This window comes from Penicillium roqueforti (assembly GCF_015533775.1).
Source record: "Penicillium roqueforti strain LCP96 04111 chromosome Unknown scaffold_01, whole genome shotgun sequence".
NCBI lineage: Eukaryota > Fungi > Ascomycota > Eurotiomycetes > Eurotiales > Aspergillaceae > Penicillium > Penicillium roqueforti.
The window spans coordinates 2,689,235-2,700,919 of record NW_024067565.1 but is presented as its reverse complement, the minus strand read 5'-3'; the positions used below and the strand labels follow the sequence as shown (position 1 = coordinate 2,700,919).

The 11,685-nt window shown below is 48.8% G+C and overlaps 5 protein-coding genes across 5 annotated transcripts; 3 read left to right on the top strand and 2 right to left on the bottom strand.

Annotated features, from left to right (window-relative positions):
- Nucleotides 1-332: 332 nt before the first annotated feature.
- On the top strand, nt 333-1,630 carry LCP9604111_23 (uncharacterized protein; the record flags this gene model as incomplete). The annotated part of the gene is made up of 4 exons (XM_039068338.1): nt 333-350; nt 1,303-1,317; nt 1,370-1,455; nt 1,513-1,630. 4 exons carry the CDS (start codon nt 333-335, stop codon nt 1,628-1,630), a joined length of 237 nt encoding a protein of 78 aa, XP_038932571.1.
- A 1,068-nt stretch (nt 1,631-2,698) lies between these two features.
- On the top strand, nt 2,699-3,733 carry LCP9604111_22 (uncharacterized protein; the record flags this gene model as incomplete). The annotated part of the gene is made up of 2 exons (XM_039068337.1): nt 2,699-3,148; nt 3,332-3,733. 2 exons carry the CDS (start codon nt 2,699-2,701, stop codon nt 3,731-3,733), a joined length of 852 nt encoding a protein of 283 aa, XP_038932570.1.
- A 264-nt stretch (nt 3,734-3,997) lies between these two features.
- On the bottom strand, nt 3,998-5,546 carry LCP9604111_21 (DUF1776 domain-containing protein; the record flags this gene model as incomplete). Its single annotated transcript, XM_039068336.1, has 4 exons — nt 3,998-4,840; nt 4,897-5,060; nt 5,120-5,456; nt 5,514-5,546. 4 exons carry the CDS (start codon nt 5,544-5,546, stop codon nt 3,998-4,000), a joined length of 1,377 nt encoding a protein of 458 aa, XP_038932569.1.
- Nucleotides 5,547-6,282: 736 nt separating this feature from the next.
- Nucleotides 6,283-7,647, top strand: LCP9604111_20 (metalloendopeptidase WSS1; the record flags this gene model as incomplete). The annotated part of the gene is made up of 2 exons (XM_039068335.1): nt 6,283-6,566; nt 6,621-7,647. The coding sequence occupies 2 exons, from the start codon at nt 6,283-6,285 to the stop codon at nt 7,645-7,647; spliced, it is 1,311 nt and encodes a 436-aa protein (XP_038932568.1).
- A 915-nt stretch (nt 7,648-8,562) lies between these two features.
- LCP9604111_19 (snoRNA-binding rRNA-processing protein DIP2) lies at nt 8,563-11,550 on the bottom strand (the record flags this gene model as incomplete). Its single annotated transcript, XM_039068334.1, has 3 exons — nt 8,563-11,161; nt 11,224-11,475; nt 11,534-11,550. 3 exons carry the CDS (start codon nt 11,548-11,550, stop codon nt 8,563-8,565), a joined length of 2,868 nt encoding a protein of 955 aa, XP_038932567.1.
- Between the last annotated feature and the right edge of the window lie 135 nt (nt 11,551-11,685).

Below are 11,685 nucleotides of genomic sequence, written 5' to 3'. Positions count from 1 at the left end.
TAAAATAAAACAGTCGCACTCCACTGTGTCTCGACGTTTGACAAGGGATCGTCTCAGGGGGGACACTTATTCAGGGGGGAGGGTCGCCAAGAATAACATTCAGACGCATATTATGTATTGTTATTGGCTATGGATTCTTCTATTAGAGCATATACTCTTGGAAGCCTACTATTGATTTCCCTAATTATTCTCCTACTCCCTAGGACTGAGTGCTTTGTTGACCCGCTATCTTCTAGAATCCTAGTTGCTCTGCCGTCTCTCCCCACACGGGTGGTTTCATCATATGCTGATCTGAAGAAACCACCTCACATGAGTGATGCCTGCTCTCGATTATGACATGGAAGAAACTGGTGCCTAGTCATATATAAAAATCAAGACGGGCGAGCTTTACCAATGGTTGAGAGAAGTGAGACCATCCCCTACTTAGATTGCAAGCCACGAGAGCGGGTACCACACTACTAAAAGGGTTTCAAATGGTTCCGAATGGGATGGGGATATATAACCTCAAGGGATTCCTCCTCCGGCCGTTGTATAATGGCTTCTTTTCTATTTTGATAGTGCAATTGCTATATTACAACCTCAGATGTCGCCATAGAAATTATATACGCGGCCTCTGCGAGTTAACTCAACCATGGTCCGTGGTTTGCACTATCCCCAATTAGGCATAATGTTGCAGGTTACTCAGCAACACCCCCGGGTCCACGGGTGGCCTAAACCTTGTATACGAAGTGCCAACCTTGATGGATCATGGCCGAGGCATGGGAGAAGTGACAAATAGGCCCTCCTTGCTTCTCTTCTTCTAGTTCTTAAATAATTTTGCTATAGATTTACTTGGCTTATTTGTTTTTCTACTTTGTCTCCGAATAGTCGATAAAGCGTATAGGATCTCTATCAGACTTTGGCTCATTAACCACTGCGCCAGTTAATTATGGATATTACAGGTAAGTAAATAATATGAGACATCATTTTGAAAAATACATAACTGTATAATTATTGCCTAGTGATACCGTCTATTGCACAGAATAGAGCTGATAACAACCTTAAGCAAGACTGCATAAGATCAGCTCTATAGAAGCCTGGAAGCACCTACCGTATTGAAACCCGTGATGATTAGATACACATACCACCCAATACAGAGCTAGTAAGATATTGTAAGCAAACGACAAACTGAACAACTATAGATGTATTTATTTGGACTCTCTCTCCCTGGATGTTTCCAATCGCTTACATCGTCGCACACACCATCACACAAAAGATTTGATGAATTCAAGTAACGAACAAATGGATTAACTTCTACCGGAGGTCCCCAACTTCAGAGTATGTACATCATACACTATCTCCTTACAAGATACTAAACATTTAGCTTCAGGCTGGGTTGGATTCACGCGCGGGCCTCCCATATCTTGGTTGGCTCAATCTCAAATATTATGAGATAGCCGCTAACTATGTCTCAGAGTATGTCATATCACACACTAGTTATCTCCTTATAAGATACTAACCCTTTAGCTTCAGGCTGGTGGCTGATTCACGCGCGATCCTCCTATCTTTCGGTCACATCAATCTCAAATATCATGAGATAGCCGCCAACTATACCTCAGACTATGTCACGTCACACATCATTTTCTTATAAGATACTAAACCTTTAGCTTCAGGCTAGGTTAGGTTCACGCGCGGGCCTCACATCTTTCGGTCAACTCAATCTCAAATATCATGAGATAGCCGCCCTAAGAGCGGATGTTCTATTTCAGATCTGAGACAATCGAAGCTCTCATTCAGGACGACTTTCCTGGAATCCACAAATTATCGATGCCAAGCGGGTAATTCAACTTCTAGAGAGTTTGTGTTTATCTTGCAGGAGACGGATGTTCAAGGGAGACAACTAGAGGGTCTTCATTATGACCCAGATCGCGGCTGGTGAACAAGTTCCAAGAAGTCGTCGAGACATGTTCTTCGAGGTTTTTTCTGATGTCTGGCCATCTGATTCAGAGCAGATTGGCTGGATAGACACGCAGCCGCTTCCCTCTGCATTCAAATGTCGCTGAAGCCATTTGATGGCGTTATTACCTCAGGAACTGTTCAGAATGCTCCGCTAGAGCTAGACTTCAGATCCATTGTGCGGCACCCGCTTGATCCTAGTGTGAGTGAAAGAAATATTATTTTCACGACTTAGGATCTTACTGCGTGAATATACCAATTTGTTTCGCATATATTTGGCCTGTAGACCTGACTAGACGTAGACTTTGTTTTACTATACTTCAGTCTGTACCTAGCATGAGACTATAAGCAGTAGTATAGCATAAAGTACTGCTGTATCTAACCTAATGCTATATTTCCGAGAGACAAAGTCTCGGATGTCTTCATCCATTATAAGACTCACCCCTGATTCTGATTCAATGTTGGATTCAATCACAAGCCTTCAAGGTCATTTCGCTATGTATGGCCAGCGCTTGTGGGGACAGAGGTGAGACCGGGAGCATAGTACCTGCACGACTGGCTCTAGTCCTCGTGAACGGACGCCTTAAAGCGCAAAACGGCTTGCGAGGTCGCCCTGTATCGCGGGAAAAAGCAAGCATTAATTACCCCAGTTCCAATCTCAACAGTGCCTACCTACATGTACAGCTGAATCTTGCTTTTCCTTGTTTACTTCTTTAGCCTCAATCCTCCCAGGGCACAACGAAATCGCAAGACGCGCAACAACATGCCTCGACGCTCATTGGCAACTCTCTTCGGAGTTGACCGGACTACCGATGTCAAACACCACTTCGAGACATCTTGGATCTTACCCCCCGCCGTCCTCGCTGGTCTTCGCGGTCTGATCTCGCTGTACATTTTCGCCTCCATCTTCATCTTCTGGGGCTGGTATGGCACCCACGATGACCCCGCCTCGATTGGTCACTCCTTCAGCTACTTCACTTGGCTGACTTACTGGGGCACTGGCTTCTACATGCTATTCGCCGCCATCCATACAGCCTACTATGTACGAACGGGTCATTCGGTTCTCCTCGACCGCTGGCCGCGGGTCTTCCGCGTGCTACACAGTCTATTGTATGTGACAGTCACAACCTTCCCGATTCTCGTTACGGTTGTCTTTTGGGCTATCCTCTTCAGCCCGCCGTGGTACAAGGAGCCATTCACCCGCTGGCAAAATGTACGTATATCTTTCGATTTTGCCTCTATACTTCCATTCCAACATATCCCCCGCCACATGAACAGAGCTCATATCACAATCCAACCCCACCCCAACCCCGCAACACTCTTCTACTCCGCAGATGTGGAGACAAAGCAAAAAAAGAATCGAATACAAGGCACATTAGCTAACCCACATCTCCAGATCTCCCAACACGTCCTCAACTCCGTCTACGCCCTACTGGAAATCATCCTCCCAGCCACAGCGCCGCATCCCTTCATCGCGATCCCGTTCCTACTCCTCATACTCCTGCTCTACCTCTGCGTCGCATACATCACGCACGAAACCGAAGGCTGGTACCCATACTCCTTCCTCGACGTCGGTGACCACGGGCAGAAGAGCAATCTTGTGACGGGATACTGTTTCGGCGTCTTGGCTGCGGTCCTGGTTTTCTTCGTCATTTCCTGGGCGCTGATTCATTTGCGTCGTCGTTTGACGCGCGGTGGGATTAAGCGGGCGACACGGGACCCGCTGTGCGCACACGAGGCTTTTAGCGATGCGTGTTTTGGTGAGTTGTCCAATGAGAGGAAGGTTGTGCCGGTTTAGAGGGATTTGACAGGTCGATTTTCTTCTTCTGATAGGAGTGAGGATGGCGCTGCATCATATGAATGATATCCAACTAGGTAGCAACTAATCTAATAAATTTCTATGGCGTTTAATGCTATATGTCGATATGTGGTAGGGATAATAGAATCATTAAGAGCGAAGAGTATTTCCGATGATATTATGTATAGAAAAGCATTATTCAAAGCAAGTGCTTTTGATATATTAAAGATGGGAGTGCCAATGAAGCGAGATGTGTACACGGGTCTAGACTCTCTCCCAGCTGGTTTCACTGCCGCTGCCACTCGGGCTCTCGGGGTTAATCCCATTCCCACTGCGGTACCCCATCATCAGCGCCACGAGTCCACTGGGAACCCAGGCCCCAATCAGGCCGTATGACCGAGCTCCCCGGCCCACATACATGACAGATTTCTTGGTCACTTTACGGCCGAAGATATCCCGCGAGGTGGGCTCCAAAGCATCCAAAATAGCGTGATGGAGTTTCCGCGCCGGTGATCCGCGTATGGTGCTGGGACCAGCAGAGGCAACTGGGCGTTGCTCAACGCTGGACAGATACTGTGAGGCATAGAGGGCTCGCTGCTGGGTATTCCACGCAAGGACTTCTGTGCCTGCTATCTGACTCTGGCCATGTCGGTATGTAGGTCCTAGGTCAATATTGCCCAGCTGCAGCTCGACGACATCCACATTGCCTTGTTCGAGGAGACGGAGTTCCTGACGAAGCGAGGCCGCGAAGCCTGAGATTGCTCGGGTTGTGGCGACTTCAGGTCCGGCAAACGGCGCGGAAAGCGAGGATGATATGGAGGGGTAGGCAAAGACAATAGTGCTGCTATTGCTGCGGAGGGTCAGCAAGGGGAGGAATGCCTGCACTGTGAGAATAGGCGAGAGCAGACGGGTGTTGACCGTGTCAGCCCACGATGACGGCGGGATGGTTGCGACAGGGCCTGCACTATAGTTGGTCGATGGGACCACGATAAGGCCACTCAGTTGGCAGGTGTGCGGGGGCACTCCGGCGATGGGTGACTGTGGCTGACTGATCAAGGAGCGAATCTCTTGCAACGAAGGATGGATTTCGGCCGGCGAGGATGATGTCTAGTTACAATGTTAGTTTATTTATCGCGAATGAAGGATACACAAACAGCACTTACAGTTGTAAGGTCCAACCAGAGAGCCTTGATGTCCACACGGTTCTCAGACTTGACGATATGCTCTTCATCCGCGGAAGACACAGTCACATATACAATATATCCTCGACGTTCCAAATCCATGGCAATAGCCCTTGTCATCGGTTCGTGCGGCGATCCGGCAACCACTATAATCGCAGAATTAGCACTCGGATCCTAATGCAGATCGAATGTAGGCAACACATACCAACAATCTCTTTCCTCGCGCCGCTGGCCGCCCTCCTAGCCTTTCTCCGTTTTCCGTGCAACTTTTTGTTTCCATAGTATAAGACAACGCCGGTCCCGATAAATGCGAGGATAGCCGCCGTCCATGCGCGATTCCGAGTCATCCAGCTTTCCACTCGGTCCGTCATGCCTTGCGATCGCACTCTTGGGGGAGCACGACCCGGACGAATAGTGGCTGGTATCCATGACTGCTGGGCCACCGTATCTTTGATCGCGTGCGCGGCATAGTCGACTTGGCGGTCGATCGAGTCTGCGACGTCGAGAGAATACCGCCTTACGTCATTGGAGATAGACGAGAGCTGGGTAAGGAAGTATCAGCGCCGGAAGCATTCTTTGTCTTCTTCTATGATACTCACGTAGTCAAAAAAGAACTTGTTGTCGCTCGTCATCTTGTTTATCTGAGAACAAGTTGGAATGAAAAAGAAGAGCGAAAGTTCGATAAGATGGATGCTGATAACACTCGCGGTGTTATCGGAAAGGTCACATGAGCAGCGGGTTGTATAAAACAGTCGACGGCGGGAAGCCGCCGGAAGTATACAGGACTACTCAAGGTCTTATGACTTTTTCTCCCTGATTTTTATTTTTTTCTTGCTTGGAAATAGTGAAATGTATCGGAATGTTGGGTTTTTAGAACTTAGCTATCGTATCAATTTGACATACTGTGAATATATATCTGTATACGAGATGGCCCCAACTGCAAACAAGAGACTACAAAAATGATAGGAATGACATTCCAAGTATCCTCCAGCTCAAATTTTACCTAGATATAGTGCACTTCCTAAATTCAGGATTGTGTCTACTACTAGTATATGACTGAGAAAACACCATCTGATGTATATCCATGTCACGTGATCAAATTCACCGCCTGATATCTCAGGCGGTGAATCCAGACGTTATGCAGGGCATCCATGGATGTTCCAAACTTGGTTTCATTCTGGAATTTCCATCACTGGCTATGTTCTTCTGACTGTTCCTAGCTGCCTACACCGCCATATAGGTCATGCTCTGATGAAATCTTCTTGCCCAGATCCTGGCCTCGGAGGAGGCCATCCCAACGAAGACAGTAACCTACCAGCAGTGTACTGTTTACCATATTGTGCAAGGTCTTGATCAAAAATCTCGAAAATGCGGGAGCTAGACCCTCTAATATCAGAATACCGCCATGAAAAGAACCTCCCCCGAGAAGCCGAAGCTCTCTTGATCCTGCGCAAAGTCGCATCGTTGGTCAAACCGATCATGCGACAGCGCGCCTGGAGAGTGGCCACGCTCTGTGAATTTTATCCGCGGCAGCGAAACCTGCTGGGTCTGAACGTCAACGCGGGCCAGAAGATTTGTCTAAGATTGCGGTATCCCTCGGACCAACGGCAATTTCTCCCCTTTGAACAGATTTTGGATACCATGCTTCATGAGTGAGTGATTTGAAATCTAAATCTCCTAAAAATACAAAATCTAATCAATCTTAGACTCTGCCACAACGTGGTCGGTCCTCACAACCAGCAGTTTCATGCGCTGTGGAATCAACTTCGCGATGAGCATGAGGAACTAGCCCGAAAAGGCTACACTGGAGAGGGCTTTTTATCTCAAGGAAAGCGTCTGGGTGGTCAAAGAATTCCGCTGGATGAAGCTCGACGTCAAGCTCGTGCCGCTGCTGAACAGCGAAGGATTCTTGCCAAAAATTCTGGCAAGAAGCTAGGCGGCACGCGCGTGCTCCGAGGAACAGATATGCGAAAACTCCGGGCTGACGCTGCCCAGCGGCGTATTGAAGTGACCCAGGGCTGTGCTTCTGGTACAGACCGAAGCACTGAACTTGCGGAAGAGGCCTCGCATGGGTTCAGAACCCAGGCTGAGGAAGATGACGCAAACGAGCGGGCCATCATGGAGGCCTTCATTGAACTGATACAGGAAGAAGAAAGGGAGAAATATGAGTCGTCATATGTTACGCCAAGTCAAGAACACCCGGCAGGACCTCGGACAAAATCATCACCGCCACCTGCTTCTTCCGACATTCCACCTGCTGTCTCCGAAGATTTGCCTGTAATTCCAAAAGAAGCCCCATCATCAGATCGCAATGAAGCTGTTGATCTCACAGCCGATAACAGCTCATACGAGACACCCTGGATCTGCCCAACATGCACGCTGGAGAACCCGTCCACCTTCTTATGTTGTGACGCCTGTGCAGCAGAACGACCACCTCCGACCAACACGCCATCCACGTCCGCCTCTGGTCGCCATTCTACCCAGCCAGTGCGTTCAGAGTCACGAAACTTGAAGAAAAGGCGTTTATCTCTTGGTCGAAAGGAAGAGGCGAAAGCGAATCCCGGGGATACATTTGTTTTCAAGAACCGAACCCGTGCACTGGATACCCTCAAATCTTTGGACCGGGGTGCAGATAAGAAGCCTCTTGGATGGGTTTGCATCTCGTGCAGTAGCTTTATGGAGACCCAATGGTGGACATGTTCTTGCTGTGGGACTATGAAGCCGTCCTCTTGATCATACCTCGAGATTTTTCACCACCACATGTGTTGTACATGGAATCATGACCGTTATGAAATAAATGCCGGTATATAAATGAATAATGATTTAATATTGAACATTATCCAAATCTTTATACAGATTCCGTATCCACTAGTACATAGAGGTAGAGTAGAGCCCCATACAAAAGCAACACGTGACCAGAATGACTAAGAAAGCTCCACCGGGCCAAATTTTCTCACAAAACTCCCGACGAAACTCTTTCCCCTTCTCTAGCTCCAACCAACACCAAAGTCCAGCGTGGGCCAAGATCAATAAATGAGATTGACCTTCGGTCTAAGCTGGAAGAACCCACTAATAGGTATGTGGTACTAAACTCCCCTGACAGGACTACAAGGGAAACATCGCACCAAACAGACTCTATCATGATGAGATTCGCATTAGAACCGGAATTTTAATAGGAAGAGCCGGAAGAGGTATGACAGGGGCTGAAATCCCTGTCGTCGATGCTTACATTGGTTCTCCTGAGTAGAGTCTTTGATGCTTGTTGTTTCTTTGTGGTCTTGGACAGATCATTGCTTGGAGTAAATCGCTAACGATGTTTCTCGCAATTCAGATTTTATATTCGTTTCCGGTATTATGGATTGCTTGGATTGTTGCACGTAGGGGAATATAATAGCTAGACCAATTGAATGAATCATTCTATTACTTTGATACACTTGGGTCTATGAAATTTCAGTGGACAATTATCCCAGAGAAAAGGTTATATTTCACTTCGAAATTGAATTATCATACATTCCTTATATTCTCTTCAACTCCCAAGGATATAAAACTTTTATATGGAAACCAACATAGAGAAAACCTCCAAGATAATGAGGTCGAAAATGATCACAACGCCAGTAGACATGCTTGTACACAAACCTAATCCTAAACTCAGGCAACGCTGACAAATTGGCGCTTCTTGCCCGTGCCCTTGGAAGCTTGCTGCTCCTCCCAGGTATCCTCATCAATATAGTCCGTGACACTCTGCTCTCGGATCTGGTTGCCGATGAACTGCAATGCGGAAAGGTTGAAGCCCATCTCGTCCTTCTGCCGGGCAAGGACCCGACGCAGCGACACCCGAATGCTGTCGAGCATAGGGCGCATCATCTTGCTGGCAACAATCTGACGGTGGTGGGTCTTCAGGATGAAGAACAACACGCGGCAGGTGAGAGGCACGTTCCATTCGCGATCAGCCCAGATGTTGAGGAAGGTGAAGAGAGCGGGGAGTTTGGAGAATGGTAGAACCAAGAGAGCGTCCTGGAGCGCAGCTGCGGGGATCTTCTGGACGGTGTTCAGAACGTGCTGCTCGGCGGAGACGTTGTTGAGAGCCAGGTAAACTGGGTTACGATCGGGCGCGGCGGCGTTGGGGTTGGCAGCCTTGACTTTGCGCCAGTCGCGTACGACTTCAAGATCCTCGAGGCCTAGTTCTAGAGCTTCCATGATTTTTTCTCCGGCCATGAGAGTGCCGGTCGTCTGTTTGCCAGCATCGACGGCCTCCGCCTTCTCGCCGTCCTCGCCGTCCTCCTGCTCGAGGGATGCGGTGAGTGTGCTGTCGTAAGCCTCTTCCATTTCCTTCTCACGCTCTTCCTCCAGGAACAGCGGCTCATCTGTTTGCTGCCAGATGCGGATGCTCTTGTCGTGACTGGCACTGACAATGAAATCACCAGTGCGACTCATGGCAAGTGCCCAGATCTCACCGTGGTGACCAACGAGGCGCTGGATTTGCTCGAACTTGTCGCCGTCCCAGTATTTGATGATGCGGTCCTTGCTTGCACTGAAGAAGTTGTGACCGTTTCCATCCTTGTTGTGAGGAACGAATGCCACTGCCATGATACTGTCTTCGTGGGCCAAGAAGGCCTTGTGACAGTCACCAAAGTCCAAACCCCAGAGTCGAACGGTTTTATCAGCCGAGCAAGTGACAATTAGTTTGCTGTCATGAGAAATATCCATGCTCAAAACAGGAAGCTTGTGTCCGTAAAGGTTGAGGAAAAGCTTCAGGGAGTCGACGAAGAAGACCTTCACGGTGTTGTCTAAGAGAGAAACTGCTAGAAGTCGTGCATCCGGAGAGAAACGAATGTTGAGGATATCGTCGTTGACCTTCAGCGTCCTTGTGTGTGCCAGCTTGAGGCGGGGAGTGGTACGTTTGGTTCCCGGGATCTCCTCCTGGACGACCTGGAAGTTCCAAAACTTGGCTGTCTTGTCTGCGCTTCCACTGACCATAGACTTGCCATCTGGATGCACGTGAAGTGACCACACGGGTCCGTCGTGGGCTTTGATAGTATCCAGCAATGTTGAGGATGCGATATCAAATACCTCGAGTTCTCCGTTCTTGTTACCAACAACGACAATCTTATCACCAGGAAGGAATGCAGAACACAGGGAATATCCACACTCAAGTGTTCGTAGACAGCTTTCGGTGCGAACATTCCAAATCTTGAGAGTGCCGTTTGAAGCAGAGGCAAGCATTCGGTCATCGGAGCTCAATGCAATTGACCGGATATCTGTTCGGTGACCAGGAATGTCCACTGCCAAGCTCCGAGTGTAGTCCGGATCCTCGCTGTCGGTGTTCTTCTTGTTCGCTGGAACAATGTTGTAGGCTTCAAGCTGGTTGTTGGTTGTTGCGGCAAGAAGGTTCAAGCCACTTGACTTGTTGGTCATCCAGTCAAAGGAACGAACCTTTCCACCAGTTCGCACGATAACATGTTGGACAAAGACTTCTGATACAGGAGCGGCGGAAACATCCTCGGGCTTATCGTTATCCTCTTCCGGTGCGTTCTCCTCGGTGCGAGCCTCCTTCTCCTTTCTTCTCTTCTTCTTCCGGGCCATACTCTTCTGTACCTCCGACTGAGAGCGAATGCGCCAAACCTCAACTGACTTGTCGGAACCATGGAATGCAACGTAGTCTGAGCGGGGGTGGAATCGGATGCCAATTGTGCGGTCTTTGCCATGTCGGTAGAAAGTTCCTCGTTCTGTGAGAATTCGGCGACCATCCGCGCCCAGCTTCTCCTTGGAGATCTCCATCATAGCCGCCTCGTCAATCGACCAGACCCTAAGTTCACCATCATTACCAGCTGTGATACATCCGCCTTGGTCAGGAGAAAGACCCAAGCTCCAGCATTCGCCATTCGATTGTGCCACATGTGTTTCAATGCAGTGCTGAGAGGCAAGATCCCATACTTTGATCAATGCGTCCTTTCCGGTGGTCAATAGGAATCCAGAGTGTTCATTCAATCCGGAAGCAGTGAGCAATTCTGGGGAGGGGAACAAGAAGTGTAGTGATGTGATCTGATCGGTGTGACCGCGAAGTCTGAAAAGACCAGTCTCAGTGATCAAGTCCCAGAGGATGATATCGGTATCTTTCGAACCACTGGCGAGGCGCACACCGGCGTTGTCGAAGGCCAACTTGGTGACGGCGGATTTGTGACCGTTGAAAGAAATAATGACCGTAGCGGTGCGCGAATCCCAAAGACGAATACTTCCATCCTCGTAGCTGAGAAGGGACATAATAGTTAGAGAGAATCATCCGACTAGGTCACACCAGAGGACACTCACCCAACCGCGAAGATATCTTCATCTGTCATGCTCTGAGTGATCACACTAACCTGCGCTCTGCAGGCAGAATCGCGCCATCTTCCAAGGAGTTCTCCCTTCTTCACATCCCAACATAGAACTTCCTCACCTGCGCCGACAATTGCTCGTCCGGCGCCCGTCTGGCGTGCAATGCCAATCTGGTCATCTTTGGCCCAAACCGCATTCGAAGACGCCGAGGCGATGAGCCCGAATGTGTTCGAATGCTCGAACTTACTGTGTAAGGGTTAGCGCTTAGATCAGAGGATTCCAAATCACTTAAAATCGTACGTACAAGTATGATTTCACCATCGTTGAGGGTGGATGGGAAAATTTTTGGAATCTCCGATTGCTATCGATAGGACAAAATTAATACGGGCGGCGACAGCGACCTCTCCGGCTCCCCCACCGCCCATGACGATCACGGTCGACCTCACAACAGCCACC